General features: G+C 37.2%; 1 protein-coding gene across 2 annotated transcripts in view; it reads left to right on the top strand.

The window, feature by feature from the left end:
* Positions 1–27,027, top strand: part of GRID2 (glutamate ionotropic receptor delta type subunit 2) — a 680,288-nt gene that overhangs the window by 135,349 nt on the left and 517,912 nt on the right. For both annotated transcript variants that reach the window (XM_062493839.1, XM_062493838.1), the window contains exon 2: positions 1,522–1,677. In XM_062493839.1, coding sequence (XP_062349823.1) covers positions 1,522–1,677 — 156 coding nt within the window. The remainder of the gene's footprint in view (positions 1–1,521; positions 1,678–27,027) is intronic.

The following is a 27,027-nucleotide window of genomic DNA, read 5'->3' as shown; positions in this document are numbered from 1 at the left end:
TCTCAGTCATGTGCAGCTTTGCTTTATGGTGCTAAATAAAGCAAGGGAAAATGGAACGGGGGCAAGGGGAAAAATGAATGTTTTCAACAGAGATTTGCACAGAGATGACAGGTGAATGAGGTGGAGAGGTAAAGAACAGCTGTTCCAGATGGTAGGAGCTTCAGGAGGGAAAATGCTGGAGTCAAAGCGGTCAGAGTGTAGGAAGAGATGATGCTCATGAAGGATGAGTGGTGCTGGCAGGGAGATGAGTGTCAGAGGTCAGGGGGAAAAACACAGCAAACTCCGTGTATGAAGTTTATTTATCTTAAAGTAGCCACTTCTTCTAAATGAATAGTTTTCAGTTCTTTCCAGCACTGACTGGGGGTGTTTGCCTGCAGTCATCAGTGATCACTGTTTTCTGTTGTCCTTGTTTGCCTTGACATTCACTGCCTTAGCTATGTACTGACAACAGACGCTCAAAAATAAATAAAAACAGTTTTCAAAAGTCTGGTTTTGAAGAAGCCCTTCGGTCTCTCTAATCTACTGCCTGAAAGTGAAAGCTGCATGGGAATCTAATAGCCTTGATTTTAAGGTTTCAAACAATCTAGCATTTGTCATGGGACTATAACACTGCAATTCAAGCCATCTCTAGATAAATAGTTCATACAAAAAGCAAGTGTAAAATGATAGGAAATCAGTGATGTTAAAAGTGATGCTACAGTTAAAAAAACCCAAAAATTAAAACTTCTGAATTAGTCTTGGACTTTTTTCAGTACACCTGAGGAATTTGCTCAGAGTTGGGCACTCTCACCCTGCCAGCTCCTCTTGAGTTTATTGGTTCTCTGTTTAAAATGTTCTGCTTAAAAGGTTTGAAGAAATAGGCAGAACATTCACTTTTTGTGAAATTTATAAAGGTAGAACTTATTTTAATTAACCATTTAAATTTAACTTATTGACTTCAGGAGTCAGACAATTAGCTGGAATTATTTTGCAAATCCTTGGAAGTGTTGCACCTGAAATAATTTATATTGGCTGCTGACCTGTCTACTGATGGTGGGTGTTAATTCTACCTTGTTTTCTCAGTGTTGCCATCTTTTTAGGCTTATTCTCTCATTGTTTAAACTTTATATTTTTTAATTTGCAGTAGACATGATGTTAAATGTAGATCCTAGCCTACTGTAGTAGTTCAGTATATTAAATGGTACATTTGGAAAAAACTAAATTCTCACTTCATGGCCATGTGCTTATACAGGTCATTTACTTTGTACCTAGCTAGTTTTCCCTGATATTTCTAGCTGGAATCAATGCTTCCCTTCAATGTATGTCTTAAATTATGTCAAAATGTAAAAATTCTGTGTCCTGTGAAGCAGCTTCTGGTCTCTGGATAGAAAAAGCTGTTCTTAAGGAGTGAGGAAGGGATGATGTTCTAGCAAAAAAAAAAAAAAAAAAAAAAGGTCTTCAGTGCTTATGATGAATGCTTTGGGATACTGCAGGTGAAAGGTACAATGTGATTTTTGTTGTTTTTCTTTCTTTCCTCCATAGGGGCGATTTTTGATGAATCTGCCAAAAAAGATGAGGAAGTTTTTCGAATGGCAGTAGCTGATCTCAACCAGAATGATGAAATCTTGCAAACAGAGAAAATCACATGTTCGGTGACATTTGTGGATGGCAACAATCCTTTCCAAGCAGTTCAAGAAGGTAGGATAGCTAAAGAGATTTCCTACTGTTGTTTCTGCTGTGACTTCAAAATATTATCCTGATAGTTTCCTATCTTTATGGAAGTTTGTTTTTTTTTTTTTTTTGTTGACTTCTTTTTATATGAAATATCAAATAGTGTATTTAATTTTGGATTTAGCTGCTTTGGTTTGTGTTGGTCCTAGTGACTTATAGCTACAAGTCAGCTTTTATCCATTATCTATGTATAGGTTGTTGAAATGTGATAGTCAGACACACTTTGCCAACATCTTTCCTTTTTTTCAGGATCTTTTGAAGTTACTTGTCAAAATGATAACTACTTCCTACTACTTTTTGTTTTAATTTTGTGCAACTAATTGCAATTTGTTGGGAAATGCAATTTGTTGCATGGATAACCTTTTCAGCCCACACACCTGGAAAAGTTGCGTATTTTAAAGGAGGGATTAGAGACAACCTGGACTCAAAGTTGTCTGTGCCCAACATGATTTTGTTCTCAGCCTGTCCTTTGTGTCATTCCACAATTACTGGACAAGGGATGACGACATTGCTTTGGGCTTCTGTGATAGTGGCAGGATGATAACAGAAAATAATGTTTGAAATCCCTCTGAGCTGGATTAGTAAATCACTGGTGTGGCTGAGCAGCTCTCTGGAAAGACAGCTGGGAGAAGTCTTTTGAAATATGGATTCAAATTTGGGATTTAAGCATTTGTTATTTCTTTGCTCTTCTGGAACAGTAACTTCTGCCTGAGATGCCAAAGTTATTTATTGCAGGTATATTACCAAACTTTTCTTAACAACAGAACTAAATTTTGGTGATTTTCTATCTCTGTATTGACACTTGAAATTTAAGGGAAATATGCAGTTAGTTGCTCTAATATTCGTGAAGTCAGAGATTTGGCTTCAAGGGATTATTGACATGGCAATGCTAATGAAAAATTATTTAATTATTTTTTTTGGTTTTGTATTTTTTTACCAATGACGTTCTTAATTTTTGTGAATTTAGTGATTTAGGAATTTTTTTGTTCTGTTAAACTTTACAAGTAGCTAGATCTGTGTAACAAGAAGCATCAAAGTCTGTGCTTGATATGGCTGAAGCAGAAAAAAATGTGATTTTGAAAGTATTCCAATTAGAATTGATTTCGTCTCTTCCAATCTGAAAAGGCTAACATAGAAAACAGGAACTAGCCAATACTTTTAGAATACAGAGGGGAAAATGAGTAAGTGAGCTCAATCTTTTTAAGAAGCTTTCTACATTGTTGGTATTTAAGCTGTTTTCTTTTTAATCCAGGATGGATAATGCTAGCTGATGCTCTGCTCTTAGCATTAATTAACTCTGAAACTTAGCAGTTAATTTCCTGTATCAGTGTGGTGGTGTAGTTGGAAACTATTTCACACAATTATCTTTTAATTACCTTATTTGTAAATTAGAAAAACTAGGAGTGCCTAGTAAAGTATAACATTCCAAGTGAGTTAATGACCCAATATTTCAATATTCAATTATTATTTTATGCAGAAGTTGTGTTTTTCATTGTTGAAAGTATAGTCAACATTTGAAATGTGGATGGAGTAGATCTGACATAAATTTCATTACCATCTGTTGGGGGGTGAAAGGTCTGTTATGATATTGATGAGTTCAGTGTTTTCCAGTAAATCTGTTTCTTGTAAATTCATGGTCAAATACAGCTACATGCCTAGCAAATAACATATTCCCTATCTTTTAAGAGCCCTGTGTTTCATTTGGAAAAATCCAAGTGAGGAACAAAGGTTTTAATCTTTTGCATGTATGTATTGATGACATTTGGCTGGTTAAAATATTTTACCACGTTTATGTTTTGTTTTATCTGAACACAGGCAGAAGATCCAGTGTAATAATTTGATTACTTTGCACCAGTTTCTTGCTTTTTTCCTTTTCTCTGTGTCTTTGTATCACTCATCCCCTGCTCTTAATTGTAGTTATAAATATTAGTAGCAGGGAAAGGGACCACACTAACTTTTACCATGTAATGGCAAAAGTGGCATATTGGCATGGGTTTATAACTTGGACAAACGCTTAGCAAAAATGTACTGTACCAAACACCAGGAAAATAAGTTCATTTAAACACTCAGGCCATTCACTCAATGTTTTTCAATGTGTGACATTCAGTCTTCTCAAACTTGCCTTTTTCATAAAAGCATGACCCTTTCTTGGAATCATAAAACCTCTGAGTCTGAGGTCCATGGCCTCTCCTCTCAAGCAGCACCTAAATGTTCAAAAAACATACTATTGATGTAATTTACTATTTTCTTGTTTCAATTATTTTTATATAAACTGGTTGAAGTTTGCTTTGTTTTAGGCCACAGCACCTGGAACTTAAGGTTTCGACTTTTTTGTATTGTATTAACTTCAGAAGAGCCTTTAAAACCCACAACTTGTAATGCTTGGGAAAATGCTTATTTAAAACATTATTTGCGTAATAATAATTTGTCTTAAAGCTATCCTTTTCAGTCAATAGAGAAGGATAAAGGACTATGAATTTCAAAAAACCAAGAAGTCGTGAATGAAGACCTCTTGAAACAATATATTAGGTACAGTTCTTTTTCCTAATAATGCAGTAATAGACAACCTGCATAATTTCTTTTATTTCACTTCATTAGTGGAATCAGCAAATAACTCCCAAGCAGTGTAAGCAGAAATACTGAGACACTTCATAATGATTTAGAGATGTAAAAATAAATAATTTGATAGGATTGACAGCTGAGCAGTACTGTGTTCTTCCCTCTGAATCTGTTTTTATGAATTATTTCAGTGCCCTTAAATGTCTTCTTGTACCTTAGGGCATCTCTTGAACAGCTCTGATTGGGGGCATGATGCTGTAGCCAAGCTGAGTGGTTTTATCATAGAAGACCTGTGAGTGACGTGCCCCATAATATCACTGGAAGTGCCCTCAGGGACCATTAATAGGCATGTTCTAGTGCACAGAAATAGGAGGTGAAAGTCTTTAAATTAGGAAAATTAGTCTTCCCTTCTGTTGGCCACAGAAAGAGCCAACAGCAAGTGTGGCTCATCCAATGGCCTTGTGGAAGCTGCAGCCCAGTTGCTGAGATTTGTCACAGTGACACTTGTGGAAATGTCCAACATGGCAGGTTTCTTCCTCTCTTTTGCTCTTTCTTCGATACAAAATGCTTCACAATATTTATAGTACTCTTCTGTGCCGTGTCTCAAAATATTTGTGTGCTTGTGTGATTGAGAGAGGAAGAATATTGTGATTGGCTTTTTTATGCTGTGCCCATGTTGGGTACCACAAAGGAAAAGCAGAAACTTAAGTTTTCTTTGTGTATAGATACTGAAAGAAGTAGGGATACTCGGGTATTACATGGTAGCTAGGCAGTGATTTAGCACTATGAAACAAGGAATTATGGTCCAGATCCATACTGGTGCTAATAATATGTATTAGTATAATCTCTACTTCCTTTCCTGTGAGACTCCAATTTCCAGCAGTATTTAAATAAGGGTGGAACAGGCCTTCAAAAATGTTTGAGTTCTACATATACTTAAATTGTAATTATTTTTTTTTATGAAAGACATGTTTCTTTCTTTCTTTTCAATGAACTCTTTTTTCTTTCACTGGGAAATTTAGTTGAAATGAATACAACACTTATTTTCTTGTTTGTCAGAAAATCACTCGGTTCTCTTATCTTTCTCTTAGTTTTATTATGCTGGTGGTTACTTCAATACACTAATAATTAAAGTTTTACTTTTATGGTTCAGAGCCTGCTGTCTCTTCCAGTCCTTAATTTATCATCAGTGGTATGGCCATACAGTAGCTGAATGGCTGATAGAAAATGTGGGATGGCCTTTGCATTTTTGTGACAGGTGGGAGGGAAGGGGTGGCTTTGGTAGCTTGGACCAGAGGTAATACTTGGGCTTGTCCTGATACACATCCTTGAGCAGCACAGTTTCTTCATCCCTCATGCTGCTGTTTCCACTTGCACACTGGGAATTATGGAGCAAACTCTGCAGGAGTTTGCAGTGCTTGAGGCATCCACAGCATCTGGAAAGTAGTCAGAGCTCAGCCAAAGATGTGTATTGTCCTTGGAGATCCATTGGCAATGTTTTAACCTCATGGCAAACATTTTCATTTACTGCTGGTGGTTTGTTGTTTTGTGGGTTTTGTTTGTTTGTTTTTGTTTTGTTTTGTTTTTATTTTTATTTTACTCTTTTATCCAAACTCATTTTTCTTGTTTTGACAATATCACATTTTACATACCTTGAATAATAATTATATAGGAATCCTATGTTTTCTTCTAGAGGTTACCTATAATATGTGACAAATAGATTTGACTGATGTTGTTTGAAATTGACTTTGTTGGACACATTTTTCCAATGCAATCACATATGTGGGGCTTATTTCTCTTTTTTTTTCCCTAACCCAACCTTTTTGTCATTCAGGGTAGTCACCAGAGTATGCTTACAGACACCAACTCAAGCCTTCGTAATGGCTTTTGAAAGCTTATTGTGATCAGTGAAGTAAATAAGGCAGTGAGTCATAACTAAATGGGATTCAGCTGTAGAGCAACAGAGGTTTGTAGGGCAGCAATATGTATGAAGGTCACATGCAGGATTTTATTCAAGCAAAGTTTTATGGTCAGAAATTACAACCTGATGGATACATCTGCTGTGGCCTTTGGGACTAGATGAGTGTAATAAGATTGTCCTTTCCCATTTCTCTGATCACTGTAGAAATCTGTTTAAATCCACAGATTTCATGGACTGCTAAACTTCCTTTCACTTTGTGTCACTTATTTCTTGATACTTCTCAGCCTTCCTTGTGCTGTTTGTTAACCAGTATATGTTCAGTTTGAGATATTAAACCTTTACAAGACTGAACTTCTTCTATGCCTCTCCATTTCACTTCTGATTTGCCTTTTTATTTCCTGATAAAATCAATTTTGATGTGAAAAGATATACTGTAGAGGGAAAAAAAAGTCAAGTAAGATCTGAGCTATAAAAAGTCAAGGAAGAAGAGGAGGAGAAGCATTTCAATAACGATATAAAACTCCTTTGTAAAATCAGAAACTGTTGGAAGTGTTTGCAGTTGCAAATTTCTTCTATCACGAGAACTTCTGATAATATGATAGGAGGTTTTTTTTAATTACCCATCCTCTGTACTTTCTCATAATGTACCAGCAGTTGCAGCATTTTGCTCTGTTCTCAAGGTGCTGGGTGAGGAGTCTACACCCTTATAAAGGCTTTGTTCTCATTTAAGTCTTGCTAACCCAACAAAATCAATCAGATCTCCAATCTGCATAAATGTACTATGGGAGCCCAAGTGTTGACAGCTTAATAAAAAAAGATCTTGCTGCATTGGTGATAACATCCTGAGGGTTGGGAAGGCAGTGGTTGCATGGGAGAAGATCAGGGAGAAAGGAGGAGCGAGCGCTGATAGACCTGGAAAATGGACATGTAATAAAGGCTTAGTTTAGGGTGAGCAGGATGCACATTTAACACATTTTCAGAAACAATTTCAAAGCTCTTCTGACCTTTCATTGCCCAGAATTAATCTACTCACAACATACTGGAGGCTGTAAAGGGAGGTCAGATTTATTCTCAGAAAGGTCTCAGAGTGGTACAGCTGATGCAGTAATTGCAAGACTTCTGTCACTCTCCAGCCTTTGGATTTTGAGCCCCAATGTTTTCTAGTTCCTAATTCTTTCTGTAGTAGTGTTTTCTGTGACTTCAAGACAGCTTCCATTATCTTTGTTTCTAATTTGAAAGCAAACTCTGGCAGCTGTAAACTGCACTAGACTTTCAGATACTTGAAGAGTAAAGTAGTTTGCATTCAGCTCTGAAAAATTTCCCTAAATCCACATGAAATTTCAAAAAAAAAAAAAAAAATAAAAAGCCAGTCGATCAAGAGTGGCTTTCTGCAGGGTAGTTTAAACAATGTGAGAAATTAAGCTATAGATATTACTGTGGTTGAAGAGCCTACTCTGCAGTAGGCTTTCAAAATTGCTGAGGCAAGAGGGGAGGAAGGAGCCTTACTCCAATGCAGGAGGGCAAGATCCTGGCATCCTTTAGGTGCTCTTACCCACTCGGTCTCTGAGAGTGCCTAAGCCCTGCTGAATGTACACTGTATGAATGCTGCATGTGTTTGTTGTGGTTTAAGGAAAGAATACTAGTGTTTCTATGGAAACCACTTCACTTCAGGTGGCCAGGAGACCTGGTAACATCCCGTCACACTTGGCTGCACTGCAGCCTTCAAATGCAGTGCTGTGACTGAAGGTGTTTGTGTAGAGCCACACATCAAACCAAAGACTTTGGTGCTTCAGAGTTGGCATTACCTACCACCCTACCTCTCTGGAATCTTCCCCCCCCATCCCCCTGCCCCTATGCTTCCTCATGACTTGAAAACAGCAGGAATTATTTTCCTAAAGCTGAAGCCATTTTCTGTTTTCGGTTGCCAAAGTTTGCCTCAACTTATTTTTTAATGGCAGATTTTGACATTTTTTATCAGTGCTTCCACTTTCAAATGATAGGCAGGAATTTTAATAGGCTTGAAAGGATTTCTTTCCCAGACTGTTGCCTGAAAAGCATGTGACTGTGAGACTATTAACCTCTAACCTCTTTTAAAAGGGTGGATCAAATAAATGAATAAATACATGCTGGACAAGTGTGATGCCTTTTGATGCTGAGGTGCAGAATGAATTTTATCACATTATTATAGGAAAAGTTGGACAGGCCACTATCCTGCAGTACTTACACTTTAGATTGGATAATTTCTGATTTTGCAATAGATAAATTTTCACTTGCAGTTCACAAGTGCCTGATATATGTTTTCATACATTAAGCATGGAGCTTCAGTCTGCTGTGTTAATGTACTCTGACACACTGCTAGGGGTTTACTTTTAAGAAAACTATGCAGATTGTGATGTGACTAAATAATATCAGTAGTATGTTTAAACGTTTAAAGCCACTGTGCCTGGAGGGTTTTTTGGGGTATTTTAACTAACAGAAGCATCGAGACAAAGTAAATGAGAGATGCTTCATCTTCGTAGATGCCAATTATTTAACTAGCACCCTGAGCTATCAGTCCCCTAAAGTAATCTCCTTAAATAAGTAATGGACACCCTATCTGGATTCCCTTCTCATCTTTTTGTGAAGCAATGTCACTAAAATCACCAGAGCAGTCAATCATCACTGTCCAACCAGACACGTGTATTCCCAGACAGGCCTCACAGACTGCAAGCTTGCAGCAGGTTGTGGCTACCACTAAGCAATGAACTGATGCATTCAGCTGTTTTCTGCTGTACAGAGTTCTCCTGAGTCCTCTCATAAGGTTAATTGGACATTTTGCTTGTGTTTGTTCTGGCTAAATTTTGTGAATTAAGTCAAAGTCACCAGGTCCTTGTTTCACCATACAATTTAGGTACAAACATGGGTCTGACTCCTTGCGGATCCATGTTTGCTGCATCTATCTCAGTGCTCGTCTAAAAGTCAATACAGCTAATTAATTTTAATTAATTTCTTAATTTAGTTCTCCCTTTTGAGCCTTCATTGCACTTCTTAATTCTCTTCTCAAAAATATTTTGTTTCATCTGCAAGCTGGTTTTGTTATAACCTGTTAGCTCCTTGGTCACTGTGTTCTTAGTAAGCAGAGTAGTCTGTATTTGAGGCAATTGGGTATCGGTGTGCTTCAAATAATTTTAGATGTACTCTTCTCACTCTCTTTCTCTCTCTCTGTATAACCAGAGACAAATTGTACTTTATGGAGGACAGTAGTGTTTTAAAATCTAATTTTGGTAATGAGGAAATGAGCCATGACAACTCTGGTGGTGAAGCCTGAAGTGAATTATGAAGGTCATTCTCTTAGATGAGGAAATTAATTATATTTTAGCTTGGTTCCCTGTTACTTAGACCCTTTGTATTGTACACTACCAAGTAATTTTTACTAAATATAAATTTATGAAAAATTATCTGGGTAAAAGAGTGCAGTTACAAGGACAGATTTTGAAACTAGCAAGAGTTTTTTTAAAACACTAATCATATTGGAAATACATAACCTTCCATGTTATCTTTTTGAAAAGATGCCTGCTGTGGGATTTGTGCTCATTCATTCTGACTATTGGTGGGCCTTTAAGTCCTGTGATTACAGGCTCTTCAGAAATTTGCTTTTCTCCTTAAAATCCAGTCTTTTGAAATTCTTCATTGTGTAGTATGAAAGAATATTGAAGTGAGCCAAGCTACTCTGAAGGATGCAGCCATTAAGTGCAGCACTTGCAGAGGGCAGATGAAACAGGTAGTGTTGATGATAGTTAAAAAGCATTTGCTCTGAGCCTGGAATAGACATGGGAGTCTTGCAGCGACTTTCAAGTTCTGTTGACACACAAGTGGGAGTTTGGGCTTGGGATCTTTATGTAAGGGTATAAGGAATTAACACATGGGGCTTAACTTGATGTGGAAATTAAGCACCTGCTTAAAGGCTTTCCTGAGCAGGGATATACTCAAGCAATCCCAAAGCAGTGACTTAATTTTCTTTGGCAGCTGGTATTCATTATTTTGTTTACTTTAAGGGTTTATTTTCTCCAGAAACTTGTAGATCTGTTCAACATTTTCACATCCTGAACCTCTGGTTGTCCAAATGTGCCAGGTGGGTGCAGCTCCTCTGGTATTGCTGAAAGCAGAAAATATGGCTGCAAGTCACGGCTATGTCTTGTGACATCTGGAAAAAAGTTTGAAATTACAATGAATCTTCTAGAATGCCAGCCCACAGAACACAGCTAAATAAGTAAAAGCCAACAGAGGTTTGTCTTCTGACACTACGTTTCACAACAAGAGGGTTATGATGTACAGAGTACCAGAGAGCTCAGAAATTGCAGTTTCCTGTTACAGGTAAACAATTTATGTCCCTTCTGTCCCTTTGTGACCTCGTGCAGGAAAGGAAGCCAGCAAGAAGCTATTTTCTTTTTCAGAAATATTATGTGTCTTTAGTAGCAAGCTGTGTCTCCCTGGCAAGCCCTATGATATCCAGCACTTGCTAAGGGCACAGGAAGGAGGTGTGAACTCCCCGTTCCAGGTGCATCCAGATTTTGGAGCAGCTTGCTCTAATGTTGGTTGCCAGGAGCTGAAAACAGTGATCATTAGTTATCAAATACAGAAAAAAACAGCTGCCATAAGAGGGGAGACTTTTGTACTTCTGAAACACCGTTTCAATGAGAAAGGGTGTTTTCTGAAGAGAGAAGATGAATGTTTTGAGAAAATAAAATCCCTTCAGACTTACTAGGAGTTAAAAAAAAAAGTTGCCTATGTTGTTACAGTTAACATTCTCTCTAATGGCTGTGATCTGAAGAGTTAGATGATGTAAAATAGGGACTTGTCAAGGCATTTGTAAAAAGGCTTGTTAGTTCTATTTAAAACATGAAATTTGAGTTTCTTCCTGAGGTCTTAGCTAATCCCAATTCTCTGAAAATAAGGAAAAGGGGGTAAAATGGTATAGATGAAGGAATAATGCAGCATTTGACTAGTTTGCCATTAAATGTATTTTTCATTCTTAATTTGTCACCGGTGGATCAGATGCTGAGCCAAAACCATATTCTTCTGTGTGCTTAACTGGTTAAGTTCCACACATCATGGAGTAGAAACTGGTTATGGTGGTGAGAGCAGGAGAGAGTCTAGAGATGCCTATACAACACAGGAACAAGCAGCACCTGGCTTGGTTGGGTGAGCAAAACACAGTGACCTTGATTTAGAATAGAAACAACTGTGTGAAAAAAGCCTCTGAAAACACTAACTTAAGAAAGTGATTTTTAAGTAATGTTCTTTGCTGTCCGAGTTTACATGGCATTAAAAGAAGTATTATTCTGCTTTTATATTAACCAACCACAACTCAAGAAAAAATTCTAGAGAAAAATATTTTTGTGTACTTGAGGAAGCAAGAATTTTCTTTGTACTCTTTGTTAGTTACAACTACTTCTTTCTTAATACAAAAAATGTACCTTTCAGCAGATAGCAGCATTATATTGAGAGTTACTAGGAATTCTGCAGTTGGGAAGTTTTTTTCATTGAATTTTGTTATTTGTAGGATTAACATTTCAAAAGGTCAGCATCCAGTGAGGCTCCAGGCACAGTTATTGAGTGACTCTGAGTCCCACTAAAGTCACAGTTTTTTAAGCATAAAGGATACTTATTTTTCAATATTTCTCTATCTACCATGGAGAATTTCTCTAACATTTTGTTTCTTTTGCTATGCATAGTACTCATGCCCAAAACTCTATTATTAAAATCTATTGTGGAGATTTGTTGGGTTTTTTGTCAGAAGGAAGAATAAGTGATTGTAATTCATGCAAAATACTACTTAAACCTTCTGTCAGCTGAGCCTTTAGATCAGTAAGACTTGTTTGAATTTGGCTCTGAATTTTCACAGACGAAGTTCCATAAAAGCCAATTTGACAGGTTATGATGTGCTCCATAACATCAAAATTGCTGAGAATTGGTTTCTGCATATGAAAGGCAGTTGTGGTTGTAACAAATGGGTCTGGCTATGGCTTGTCTCAGTTACTCCTTCTTTCAATCAACTTAGCGAGAAAGGCAATGTGTTTTAATATACTTGTTTTTAGCAAGTTCTGTAATCCTAAGTTTCCTTGGAATTTGAGCCCAACTAGTTTCAAAACTACAAAATGTACTTAGCAAATACATATGATTATGCCAAGATCACGTATCAAGATTTTCTAAGTTCATCTTCTGTGTCTAGTGTTTAAACTAGGTTGATATATGTGACATCTTTTCCAGTTCACATATATTTCTCCTCCCTGCATCATTACTATTTTTTTCCTCTCTTCAGACATTCATTTCATGTGCAGTCTAACTTGACGGGAGAGTTTGCAGTTTCTGTGTATGAGCAGATGTTCCTTGTGGAAGCTCCAGGGGGTAGAGGTAGTGAATATACTGGATCACCGTCTATTCCTAGCCAGAAAAACTCTGGAGGAGCACAGATGGTATCTGGAGCCTCCTTTGGCAACTACTGATGCTCAAGCTCTGATATGAACTATGCCTTAAAGAAGAGTTTTGGACTTTCTTCTTTATGTAATGCAATGCCAGATGTTGCTACAATTAGGATGACTTTGAAAGACATGAGTCCTTGGTCAAACCTATCAACAAGTTGATGTTTATGAGGAGTGCACCTTGAAAAACAACCCTTTCCGTGTGGAAATGGACAGCTGAAATCAGCAGCTTCCGAAAGTGAGAGAAAGGAACAGTCCTTTCTGCACTCTAATATTAAGGACATTCTTAATACTAGTTACACATCAGTGTATTAGTTTTATAAGCTTCAAGTTAACTTCTGGACCTTCTGCCTAAATAGCAAGAATAATTTTTCGTCACTTTAGAGTACTTGTTTATTACTTTAAAAATTGTCACCTTGTAAGAGTTGCCCCATATATATTCTGTCAGATTTTTAAATTCCAGATTTTTTTTTTTTTTTATCATTTGGAGTTTTAAAATCTGGTTTCCTGTGTGCTTGTGCTCCATGCTTTCAGCTTGTGCACTTTTTGCCTTTATAGACCATATTTTTGTACTGCAAAAGGTGTTCTTGAGGGAAAACTTGTTGTGAACAAACTTGGTGCAAAGTTGCACTGAATTCTTCCATTAATGGGAAGGGAATTTAAGGAGAAAGGCTCAACTTTTCTTATCACCGGCAGTAATAGTGACTTGGAAATTTGTCCCCTTTTATTTTTCATATCCATTAATGTTTAATGCAGGGACCAACTCCTGTAGAATCCTCCTCATTGTCTCTTCATTGGCTTCAGGAGTTGGATTTGATAATCCTTGTGGATTCCTTCCAACTTGGAATATTCTGTGATTCTTTATCTGAACTGGAGAAGTAATTTGTTTTGCAACATGAAAAAAAAAAGTGATTTCAAAAGCGTCTGTGGATGAGTGATTTCCTTTGATAATGAAAAGCAGAATTTTGAGTAGCTTTGCTTCATGGCAATTCTTGTATTGCTGAACTATAGTATGTTCCTCCACAAACAGCTTCTAGAAAACTTCTGAGCTCTTCTTTAAGGGGTGACCTCTTCCATTCTTCTCCCCTTGCTTAGTTTATTTTTGTTGGTTATTTCTGGATAGTCATTGCTTCTGTCTGGAAGTGCTTGTTGCATATGGACATTTTTGATGACATGACTATATAAGAATTGAGACTAGAAGTGCTTGTCTTTATCCAGCTTTAGGAATATGAAAAACTCTTCATTCTAAATTGCCTCTGAAAATCAGTATGGCTACTAATTCTTGGAAAGATCAGGCTCAGCAAATCTTTCTCATAACTTGTGTGATCAATTACGTACAATAACAAGCTGGAAAATATTGCATGTAGAAAAATCCATGGGCTCAACGGTGTGTCTGTTACAGTGATTTTATTCAAAGTGGAGGCTTTGAAGATAGAAACCAAATAGCTTTAATAACAGTAGGTTACTGTAGTACTTTCTCTGTGTTACAAAATTTCCTTGCTGCTGAGATCTGGCGGGTGTCACTGCTTGACAGAATTATTTTCAAACTTCAACTCAGATTCTTCACAATGCAAAAGGGTGTGCAACATTAGTAAAGATGGCTGAAATATGCAAAATGTAAGAAAGGTCTGTCAAAAACCAATAGAAGAAAGTAGAAAATGAGACAAGCTGTTTCTATGTTTTCAGATAAGATATCTTTCTCACAAATTGACAAGCTGAAGTATGCCACTGATGTGTAGGAAAAGTGAGGGATGGTAAAAAGTTAAGGATGTGGAAATAACATTTGAAGGTTTATTCGTGCCTTTCCAAACATGATTGATGTGTGTGTTAGAATGTAGTGTTGTTAAGACTACAGATTTTGATAAACTGTCCAAAGGAGAAATGCAAAAAGTTCATGATGACTTTTCTAGCGTTTTTTTTCCTGGAAGATGTAGGAGCCAAGTAAACAAAAGTCTTGGTATTTATTGTCTGTATCACAGTAAAAACAGCTTGAAGACTACCTTCTCTGCACCCTCCTCAGATTCTGAATAGTACTGGTGACATGGAGGTGGTACTGGTGACATGGAGCCACTTGGGAAGCAGCACAGGTTCCATTGCAAGAGTCACATTACTTATGTCAGAGGACTTGAAAGTTTTTGTGGAATGGACATCCCAGCTTTAAGCAAAAGATCTTTTAATGCAATTTTTGGTGAGATGTCTGCATCTCAAGAGATCTCTACTTTTTACTCAGCTGCAGGATTAGTGAGTCAATGCAAGTTCTCTTATCTAGGAAATTATTAGTTTCTTCAGCTTTTTAAATTGCTCTGTTTCTTGAGGTGAATTATGATGGCTATTTTGGTTTCAAAAGATAAGTGCAAGTCTTTAGAATCATACTACTGTTCAGACTTCACAGACTTGGAGAACTTTAGAAGGTTTTGGGGTGACTGTTTGTGGTTACTGGAGGGGTTAATAGACATTTTTATTGAGTCAAAAGAGTTAAGAGCTTAGTTCTAAATAGTTATCTCCTGGAGAGAGCTGTTCTATAAAGGATACAGGAAAGCCAGAGGAAGAAACAGCACAGATTTTTTTTTTTTTTTTTTTTTTTTTTTTTTTTTTGTAAGCAAGAATCTTTCTTTTTAGTGTCTGGAGAAGAAAAGATCACAGCCTCTGAGGGCTTCACTTGTGATGCACAAAAGAACTTATGCAAAATTAACCACACTTATTTTAACTGTAAATATTTATCAAGCAAGAGTAAATTATATCATCCCCAGGTCTAAAAAGGGATTTTTTTAGCTGGCTCTTTTGTAAAAGAAAATGAAAAAGTCTTTTAGAGAAACATGAAATGCACCTGCTTGTCATGAGTTGAAAAATTTTTCATCTAATGTGCCTGTCTGATTCAGGATCTCTTTTTTTTCCTCTTCTCTCTCAGTTTCTATTCAGGACTCTCAAATTCTGTTAAATAGTTGAAAAGCTAACTCCCATGGGGTTGGGTTATACGCCGTTATTTGATATATAGATCACAGAAAGAGATATTAAGGGTTTAAGCCTAATTCTATAGGTCCCACTTTCAAAATAGAAATTTAGTAGAGAGCCATGCCTGTCACCTCTGTTGGACTTCGCAGAAATCTGAACAATGATATTGCAAGAAAGGGACAGGTTTGAATTTTTCAGCTAATACAGAGAATTGGAAGATATATGTTTTCAAATCAGTCATGTCTATAAATTCTTGGTATTTATAACCAGCAACATATTAATGGGAAAGAATGTCTGATAGTTAGGAAAAAAAGTAGCTTTGGGTAGAGATGTGTGTGGGTACATATGGCATATTAACTGGTGATAAATTTATTTTTACCAAGGCTACGAGTGTATACATGATGTTGTCTTCAAATGCATCTGTAATTTTTTCTGTTAAAAATACCATTGTAGCAGCAACTTGAGCATTTGAAATAGATGTTTTCCAAAGCTTTACCTGGCAGAAAAATCACTTGGCAGATGTATCTGCCATGCAGAGTCATTACATCTGGCAGCTGGAATATCTATCTGGATAGAATAGATTACAGTTTTTGAAATATCAAATTTTTGGAAAAGTAAAATATGATTCTCTGGTTTTTTGTTATACTTGGATGACAATGAACTTTGAAATGTTTACCTGCTTCTGGTAGTTGTCTGTTAACTCTTGTAGAGCCCACAGTCTAACTATTTCAGAAATTGTTTCTTTATCTTCAGAGTCCTATAATTTAACTTTAGTAATATAATTTCATACGTCAAGTTCCACTATAGAAGTATGTGGAGTTGTAAATATTTAATTGGCTTGCATTCTGAGGTTTACCTTTTCTGTTTCCAGGCTGCCTCTTTAAATACTTGAATCAGTTTTTGTCTTTCTGATGACTATGTTCTGGACATCACTAAATTTAGGAGCGCAGGATCCTTGGCTGGGTTTCCTATGGCACATCTCCTCATTACAGATCTCCAGGGCTGTGGTCATATGGATTAGTAACAAGATATTTACAACGGGCCAAAGGGGGTTGAAGGTTACTTGGTACCTGGAGAAATTTATTTGTGTAAGCTAGGGTATGAGTTAAAAGAGAAATAACTCTGTCTGATCTAATCTTAAGAATTGCTGGTTTGGTAAAAATTTCTATGCAGGTAGAGCCTAGGCTGTTCAAATTTCAGGTTACCTGAGGTGCAGTTTCACCCTAGTGTTGGGAGAACATAGAAAAGCATCCTTTAATGTTTAGGACATGATGCTTTCATATTCTTGTTGCTTAATACCTTCATGTGTGTAAAATCATGTAGTTTGGGGAAGATGGGAGAAGAGTGTTAGGAGAGAATAGAAGAAATTTTCATAGTGCTCCTTGACAAGGAATCTTCCTTTCTTTTGGTTTAGTGTTTTACTCAGTTGTCTTCCTGTACAATGTGAGGTTTTGATCAGCATTTAGTTTTCTGCAGAATAAGTAATTTAGATTTCATTCCAGAAAAACTGTCTTACAAGCTTACCTGGCAGCTGTTCTATGCATAGCTGTCATTTCAAGCAGTCTTGCTTCTCCAGGTAAATAGCAGTTTATACAGACTTATTTTGGAATTTTCCAAAATATATAATAAAATATATCTTTCCTCATAAGTGTACCTGCAATTCAGCTCTGCCTTTCACAGTTTTCAGAATAATCGGTACCAATTATAACCTGTTCTCTGAGTCTATAATTTTTCATTATTCTTTCCGTGTGATTGAAACTACTGTGGGTCCTGTAGTTATCAGGTCAGCCTCCTTCAGTATTGCAGAAGTAACACCTTTAGTGTTGCAGAAAAATCCCCACTGTTTCAATCTCTATTTTAAGAATTAGTACTAGTATATTAGCAATTAATTCTTTGGCTAAATCTTTTAGGATTCTTGAATTATGGGCACTTAGTTTTACTGATTGGGAAGCATTTGTCCTTGGTGAATGAGATTGTTTCCAGAAAATGATAGAAACGTATTCTGAAGATACATCCTTTTAGGAATGCTAGTGCTCTTTTTTTCCCCCACTGTCTCTCTCTGTGCCAGCCAGAGTCCAGCCTTCTTCTCTGTCCACAGCATCAGTGGTGGGGCTGTTCTGAATGGCTGTCCCTATGGTTGTGATGAGAATCCCTCAGAAAAAAGCAAGGCTCTGATAACAAAACACAGGTGTCCAAGTAGAAGAGAAGCTTTCCCCAGACTGAGCAAATACCATTTGCCACTGGCAAGTTTTGGAAGCTCCTGTGAGTGCCATTTAGATTGGTGTGTGTTTTTCAAGGATTGGAGAACCCAGGGATAGAGTGGAGGAGAGATTTCAGAGGATGATAATTGATGTCACTAGAAGGTGATTCTACCTAAGCAGCAAGAATTAAATATCCCTGAGCATCATTAATCTATTTCATTGCATTCACCCACTTCCTCTGGTATCATGTTCTGGTTGTTTTCAATAGTTGTATAAGCAAATTAGATCTGTTTATTCCAACTAAAACTCTAAATACAGGGTAGTCAAGCCCAAGTTTATTGCCTGATTCACCTTTTGCTCCTTGCTCTGCATTGTTGTAAGAGGGCAAGAGAGCTTCATGTTTTATTCAGTTAATACAATGTATATTTAATTTGCATTTTTAGTGTTTTCAGAGGTGAAAGATAACTTCAGCAGTGCTGAACGTGGTAATTTAATTGGCTGTAGGATAATAATAGGATTCTCAGAAATGGCTTCATCAGGCAATCTTGCAAGGCCTTAAACAAGTGCACCAGTCAGAAGCTCACATGTGCTGAACTGTCACACACCCAAAAAGTAGCAAGAAGTTACAGCTGTGCTACCTCTTCATTTAATTTCCAAGGTTTGCAGAAGGAGAAACAAAACCTAAAGAGATGAATAGAGGCTACCAAGGCATACTAAACGCTGCTGAATACTTTCCTTAATTTCTCTGCCTTTGGGAATGGTTGGGGTTATAATTTTGCTTGTGTAGCTTATAAATGGAGGAACAAAAAATGGCCAGTATTAAAAGGCAGTGTATGAAGTTTGTGACTGTGAGTCACAATACACTCATTATTATTTATCTGGAGTTTATTATCTGTCCTAATTCAGTGTCTCTGTGCAGGATCTGGGCTTCTAAGACAGCATTTTTTACATGTGTCGCTTGTGTATTACAAAAGATACCACTGAAGATGGGACAGGAATACTTCAGGATTTTTGATGGCTAGTGGATGCCTTTTGCAACATCATTCCCAACTTAAGGGATAATTTTGTCAAGCAAAAAGATCTGCATCCTCCAAATTGGATGCTAAGGTGATAACCTTTTCAATCAGGTAATAAATATGAAAAATTTCTGAGTGCAAACTCAGAAAGAAACATCCCTTGAATGAAATTCAAGTTGGTGTAAAGCAGTTATTTATCTGTAGTGTGTAATTGTACCATTCATGTTTTACTGAGCTATTATTACCAAAACAGAGTTCACTTAAAAAACAATGCTAGGTACTGTTTTTACAGTGTTGCTTCATTGTGTCTGAGTGTTGGATTTTTTTATGCCACTTATAACATTGGTGGTAGATATAAGACTGTTTTCCTAAAAAGCTGTTTGTCAGCAAAGTCGGTGTCCTAGTCCTGAACTACACATACAGTGTATATGCTTTCCTCTTCCAAGCCTATTTCTACATCTTCATTCCAATTCTTAGCTTGCCTAACACCTAGTATACATCTCTTAGTGTTTTCTTCTTATCATTAGAGCTGCTAACTTTTGAAAAAAATTCTATTGAAGTGTTCCTGAAATGCAAGGTTTTCTTGGTGTGAAGTTACAACATTGATATGAAAATAGCCAAAGTGTTTAAACCATTATTTTTGACCTGAAGTGGGCTAAATTTCCTAAGATTTCTCTCCTGCCTGTTCCTACGGTGATCCATGCTCTTTATTTTTATTTTTTTTTGTTTGTCTATCTGATGTACTTTTTACTTTTTGGAAGCCAGAATTGTGAATATAATCATTATTACTGATATGGAGTTGATTAAGTTGTTCTGTACAATGTACAGGAGCTTGGCATTGTGTTTGTAAGCCATCTCATTTTTAGACAGATCTTAGTGTCCTTAACTCTAATTTTTTTGGCATAGGAATCACAAAAAGAGGTGGTTTTGTTGTGACTCACCAGATCAAATATCCTTGCACCTCCTACCTCCATCTTGTAAGCCAAAATACACACTTAGAATTGACCAGGGGATGATTTCATTGAAAACACAGATTTCAAACTGCATCATAATGGTTTCAACAGCATCAAGCTATAGTGTTTGTGACCAGTTCAATCCTGTATGAATTATTATTTAGGTAAAGGTTATTAATTATCAACTGCTGTTGAGTTAATGGCAACATGCCTAGAAAGCACTCAGAGGCCTCCCTGTTCACCCATCTATTGCAGGGAGTTGAGTATTTGGCTTTAGAGCAGAAAACTTCAAGAAATTTTTCTGCCAGGCTTTTAAATCGTTTCGGTTATTCTTTCTATTAATAAAATGCAGATTTTCAGCCTCAATTTTAAAGTCCAGATTAAGGTAGAGAGGGAGGAGATAAAATTGATTGGGAATTCTATTAGGGCTGCTGTGTCATCCCACTTCCTAGCAATCGTTAACATTATTACTGTAGATACATTAGTAATAAACTCCAGTAAAAGCTGTCTCAAGCTGTGGCTGTTTTCCAGTCACTAGCCTATTTTAAAAGTTCCTTCATCTTTTATTGCCTGTTCAGTTATAATTTCTCCCCGTGATTTTTTTTTTCTTTCTTCCAAGAGTTTGTCTTTGCAAGGTGTTACCACACAGTGTAGTATGTTTTTTTCTACTAACAAGTTACCAAGGCCTGCTGCAAATAACATTATTGCAGCCTATGCAGTGCAATTACCTATTTAAATAAAGGAAGAGAAAAATAAAGGGAAAGCAGATTTATTTTCATTACTGTTATGTTATTTGACACTTTTAATTTTTTATGTGATGAACTAGTGCTTTCAGATGAAGGACAGAGTCTAATTCTTTTGTGCAAATTGCAATGCAGGATTCTGAAGGAATAGCAGAATGCTTTACCAAGTAGCTTCAAAACACAAGTGATAACATCCTCCAGCAACTCCTGTATAGCAATGGGAGCCCTGGGAAGAGCATCCATGGGCTAAATCAGCAAAAGAAGCAATTGTGGCAATTTTATTCCTGGGTTGACAGGCACAGCACTGCTTTAAATATACATATCTTTTTATTTTTAATTGTACAATACAGGAAGCCTGAAGGATACCATGCAGATATAGTTAAACTCTAGAGCAAAGGTATTTTTGTATTTATAATTAAAGAATAACTCCAGGTCTGAAGCTTTGGTTTATAAAATGGCATTAGTGGATGTCACAATCATGTCTAAAATAAGCAGCAGTTTTAACACGGGGTTCTTTTTTGGCAAAGGCAGCCACTGCTAACGCTGCTCTTTGCTGTGTTGTACAGGTTTTTTTCTTGTGGGATTACGCTGCTCAGCTATAAGCTAAGAGCTCGATGATAGATTGTCTAGGTGAAAATGCAGTTTTACAGGAGATTTTATCTTTTGGAAATATTTTTATAAGTAAATGCTGTAAGGTGTCAAGCCAGAGCCGTTAAAACAAGAAGCTTTATCAAAAAAAAAAAAAAAAACAAAAAAAAGCAACAAACTATAGTGTTTAGGGAGTCTTTGAGCTGTCCAGATAATCTTGGCACAGAATAATTTCTTTTGTTGCATTTTTAATTTATGGGGTTTATTGTCAAGATATGAACATGTGTTTACATTCTGTGATGTATATAAATAAAATTTGAGATAACAGCCAACAGGAGGCTTAGCAAACACTTTGCAATATTTGGTATGTATATAAGGATATTCTATAGCTATATATTGCACATCAGTAGTGCTTTAAACCGTTTTTCCAGCTTTTTACTTTGTCTGTGTTAATGGGCCAAATTGGAAAATGAGAATGTTGGGGTGGAGAGGAGAGGAGCTGGCATTCAGCTTGTTGGCTTTGATGCACAGCGAGTCACAACAGATTGGCTCCAAGAGGAGGGAGTTGATGGTTTCTTCCTGTGGTAGTAGATTTTGCCCCATTGATGCTTTCAGTTCATGACAGTGTGATTTTTATATCTGGAAAGTTAGAAAAATGTCCAGAACTGTTGTTCACCTAGGTACCTTCAAAACTATTTTGGACTTGTTCAACAAAGAGTGGGAAGAATTTGCTTATTTCCGTAAGGAATTGTGTAGGGTACGAGAGAAGATCTTCCAGTCTGAGGAATAGTGCTGCTGTGCTTTAGGTGTAGATCCATACAACAGATAAACCCCACAGCCCTGGGAAAGATCTGACCCTAAAGCTTGAGATGTGTAACAGCTTTATGAGAGTGACTGACATTCAGGGTATCATTAAATGTAACTACCAGTAACTTTGTGTTACCCCACTCTCCCAATCCAACAGTTTTAGACTATGTCCTGGTTTGAAAGACAGGTGTTTGTTACGGAAAGCAGAAGCTTCCCTTTGGACTGAAAAATGTGATCCTTCCTTCCTATAGATTATTATGATTCTGAAATTAAGGGAGCTCTCAGGCAAAGATATGGGGATAGGAATAACAGTTCTTTACTAGTATATCTAACAAGACAAACAAGAACAACAACAGCTATGAAATTACCCACAAACAGAACAGTAACTCAGTCCCAGTGTTTTTTGGCTGCAGGCACCTTTTCCCTGAGCTGCAGTTCCCGGTGCTGGGGGCGGGCGGGTCCCGCAGAGCTGCAGGAGGGCTGGGGGTGATGGCAGCGCTGTCCCAGGGGGAGAGAGAGATGGAGAGAGAGCTCTCCGCTCACGGTGTGGGTCCTGGTGCACAGCAGAGTGCTGGATGGTGGCAGGTTACAGTGAGATGGGAGCAGGGCAGGGTCACTCAGCAGTGAGGATGGCTCCTGACGCTGGGATGGCAGGGATGGGGCTGAGGCAGCGATCGTCCTTCTCGTCCGAACTCCACGGGGAAATGGGGAGAGCCAGAGCCTTCCGTCTGCTCTTCTGGATGTTTGGATATCGAGGGGTTTCCCTCTTCTCTCCCCTCCCCCTTGTCACCAGGGCCCAGTCAACAGGTATCTTAGCATGACAATGGGGGAAAATTCCACAGAGGGAAAAAAGGGAAAGAACCAACCCCCAACAGACTAGAGGGACATATTTTATGACACCTTCTTGCCTCATGCTACTCCTACATGGATGGAACTGCTGTTTCCTTTCATCTCATCACTTCGTTCATTGCCCTATCTGGTTGTAGGAAGACTTTACATTCAACTTGGTACATACATACCTGGCAGCACAGGGGAAAGCATCTGAAGAGTTGCTGGAAATGGAAAAGGTCCCTGATATTCCTCCCAACAAAGAGAGAGAGGGGGATAAAAGAGCTACAAAGCAGGTTTTTTTGTGGACGGGTGGGAGGAAGGGAGGAAGACATGCTGGCATCCAAATGACTTGGTTCCAGCAATGGAAGTAAAAGAAGCTATAAAATTGCAGCTCGTAAGAAATTCTTAATGACACTTGTATCTCCACTTGCAAAATATACAGGTAATGTCTTTTCCCCACAGAGGTATAAATGTCCGATGTCCTGATGTAGGTTCGTGTCATGCTGCTGAAACAGGCATGACTGGGAAGGAGGTAAACTTTTTACACCATCAAGCCAGTGTGTTGCTACATCAAGAACTCCTAAAGCATTGTAGAGATAATGTCTCAGCTCTACAGACATTCAGGAGCAGATGCGTACACAGGAGAATTGCCAGGAAACACCTGTATTTTCTGTACATGGCTTCCTGGATTTACTTTCCAAGCATCTCTTTGGGGTTGTTGAGCAGAACTTTCAGTGCCAAATCCCCACAGCTGCTGTATGGTTCCATGTTTTTCTCCTCCAAACTGTTTTTTATTGCCTGCTGTGACCTCTTCTTATTTGTTGACTCAGTGAACACCTTTCACCTCTCTCTACACTCTCCATTTCTCTCTACTTTTCTCCCCCTTTGAAATTAAAGGGCAAAAGCCAAGTTAGTTGAAAGGATAACCTGAGATCACCATGTCCAACACAATATGTGATTAGATAGAATAAGGATTGTGCCTCCTGAAGTCTCTAAAGCATTTTTATATATTATCAAATGCTGTCTTTGATTTCATCTACAGGTGATTGGATATGGACTTAAAAAAATTAATCCCAGCATAGTTTAGAGGGGGTTTTTGTTGGTTTTTTTTGGTTGTCTGGTTTGTTTATTTGTTTTACCACATGAGGTTTAGGTTGTGTTTGAGCTCCCATTTGATCAGACAAGCTCTTAAAAGAGAAGTAGATTGTGTGGCCTTTACTTGATGTATAAAAACCATTTTCTTCCTTTTTTGCTTGTAATATAATAATTCAAGGAAAATTTATTAATGGTTCCAGGAGAATGATACTTCTGGCTTACTAACAGGGATGTGAAATCAAAAGACATATTTATCTGACTTAGATTCTCATGTTTCGTCCACTAATGTCCTGCTCCACTAATACCATTTTGGGAAATGCCACAACAATTTTATTATTAAAAGGATCATACAGTTCTACTCATCCTATCTTGACTTGTTTGTCAATGGTGATGTGCATATGCTTATTCTCTTTGTGGTTTTTTTGTGGTTGTTTTTTTTTTTTGTTAAGACCGTAATCCTTTTCTCTCATAATCATTATGAATGGAAACAATGAGTCTTTGCATTTGCAATGATAGGTCTTTTGTGGTAATTTTATAAGTCTGCAACCATCCATTTTGGACTGCAGGGATTTCTTAATTAAACACAGGCTTAGGCTTATGTTTTATATTTCTTGTCAGAGACAGCATCAAGCACTGTTACAGGCATGTAGAACAATTGAGGCTTAATTGTGGAATGAGATAAGCATGTGTAAAATCCAATTTCTATTGTTATTGATCTTCTATATATTCCAGTGAGATAATTTATGTTTACATACAGATGATTAGGTCAATTGGAGGGCAATTTAAACATTCTGAGGCATCAGATCTTGCTGGAGGAGGAGACTACAGACATAAACCATTCCACAATTTAGGACGCTAATAAGAAAACCTTTCTTAATGGACCTACTGAATTTCTCCTTTATTGGCTATTGTCATCAGACTGGAAGCATGAATACAGATGATGCATGATGCTGGACTTCATTTAACCAAGCTTATAGCACTATTTAAAATAGAGTGGGAAGACTTATTCACTCCCAATTTGGTGTGTGACTTGAAACCCTTTTGTGAAATGTCTCCTTTTCTCCTTTTCTTTTTTTTTTTTTTTTTTTTTTTTGGTTTGTTTCTTTTGTATTGAAGAGTGGCTGTATTTCTAAGAGGTAATGAGCACTCAGCACTTCTAAATAATGTTCTGGCAGTATTATATTTGGAGTGAAATAACATAGAGCACAGTGCTCTGATGGATATGGATTTCACAGTTACAGGGATTCTGAAGGCAAAAGCTTTTATTTTTATTCTGCTCTTATATTTGGCAGCTTTTAACGTTATGCCTATTAACTTTTATAGATGTCATATGTTTTTATGTTAATAGTGCAGCTTTGACTATAGCGAGAAGCTCAACTTCTGCTCATCAAACTAGTATACAGGCAAAATTATGACATTTCAAAATGGTTAAAGAGCTGCTTTTGTTTTATGTCAATATATTGCTTGCATGTTTTTATAGTAAAAAGATTTTTTTTTCCTGTGTATCAGGACTTGCAGAACTTCACACCTGTTTAGTACAAGGATTTAGACTTAATTTCATTTTTGTAGGCGTTGGCACTAGGAATTTCAATATTGTAGTTTGTGCCAGATTCAACAGTGAAGTAACACAAAAGCACCTGTGTTTCTATGGAACTTCTTTTCATCACTGGGTAATGAGTACTCTGGCAGTTGAGTTCCTTTGCCAAGTTGCACACCCAAGGGGTATAAAGCCTGGCTTTCTGTCACTCTCTACAGCTAGAGGCAAGTTGCTCATTTCATACAAAACCTTTTGTAATTCTTGCTAGGGAAACACCATTTGTAATATAGTGATGTGTCCCAGAAATAACTGAGAGGCAAATCTGTATTAGAAACCTTCCAACACCATGGAGTATCCAGTGAAGCATGCAGAGAAAGAAGCATTCTTGTTTTGCTCTGCTGATATGGAGGGGCTAGGCACTCTGATGTGGTTTCGGCAAGTGTAGGGGTTCTTGGATTTTACTTGATTTGTTTTCCTCCAGAGTGGTAGATGATACACACAATTTTTGTTTATAATCTCATGACCTATGAGAAAAGTTGTTACCAGAGTTTGCTTCCTTTTATTCTTTTGTTTATTTCTTTTATTCTTTTATTTGATAAGTTCTATATCCTGCCTCACTGTTATGAAAACATCCTTAGTAAGAAACATATTTTCCTCAGAATTAGAAAACTACAGAGTGGCACGCAGTGCATTGTGAAATTTGGCTGTAAAATTATTGTTGTAGTATTTTCTTTTAGTTTAATGGTTTGTGAGTACAAAATTACACACTCTCAGCAAGCTAGTGTTATGAACTGTTTCCTGTTTTACTTTGCCCATTTAACTTCAGATGGAGGTGAAACAGGGAGGAAGTAGTCTACCTTTCTTCCTTCTAGGAAGTACTTCCAGAACAGGAATCACAGTACTTCAACTTCCATCACCTGTGACCTTGGCCCAGTCACTGAAGTATAATTGGCTTGAGAGAAAGTAAAATAGTGTCAGTATAAATAGTTTCTTAGGTTTTGCAAGCTGTTGGTAATTGCTGAATATTGTGAGGTTAACACTCAGAAGCTTATTTTCCCCGTGAGTTATACAGTGAATTAATCTGTCAGTAGACCTTGGACAAATTACCATTTTTCTTAGCGTGTGTGTTTGATCTGGTCTAACTACAAGTTAAACTTATGAGAAAACTCACTATTATTTTGAATGTTGGTTTATCATTACGTAGTGTTCCTTTCTTGGAAGAATGGTGTAAGTTTGCTTTGTTGGGGCTTAAGTGTTTTTTTTTTCCCACAAACCAGTGAAACAGTTGCTGTTGCTCCATGGTCCTTTTCATCAGATTATCAAAATATTTTTGGATTTAAAAATAACAATTTACCATCATTTCATATGAACCTTTCATACCATTGTGGGACTATTTCATTTCACAAATTCTAACCAAGTATACAATAAATAGCAGCATTGTCTGCATCACAGCTAGAGATGGCCTTATTCCAAGAAAAGAGATTGTGCTTATTTCAGTAGTATGCAAGTTTAGAAATTGAGATTTGTATGGCTGTGCTGTATAACCAAATTACAACTAAAAGTCTTTTAGATGCCATATGTATGTCTGTGATTATTCACTGACCTGAATTATGTACATGTATCTCCACATAATAAAACAAGGGAACATTGGAA

Source organism: Cinclus cinclus, chromosome 5 (genome assembly GCF_963662255.1).
Source record: "Cinclus cinclus chromosome 5, bCinCin1.1, whole genome shotgun sequence".
NCBI classification, from domain to species: domain Eukaryota; kingdom Metazoa; phylum Chordata; class Aves; order Passeriformes; family Cinclidae; genus Cinclus; species Cinclus cinclus.
This window is presented reverse-complemented; position numbering and strand designations above follow the sequence as displayed.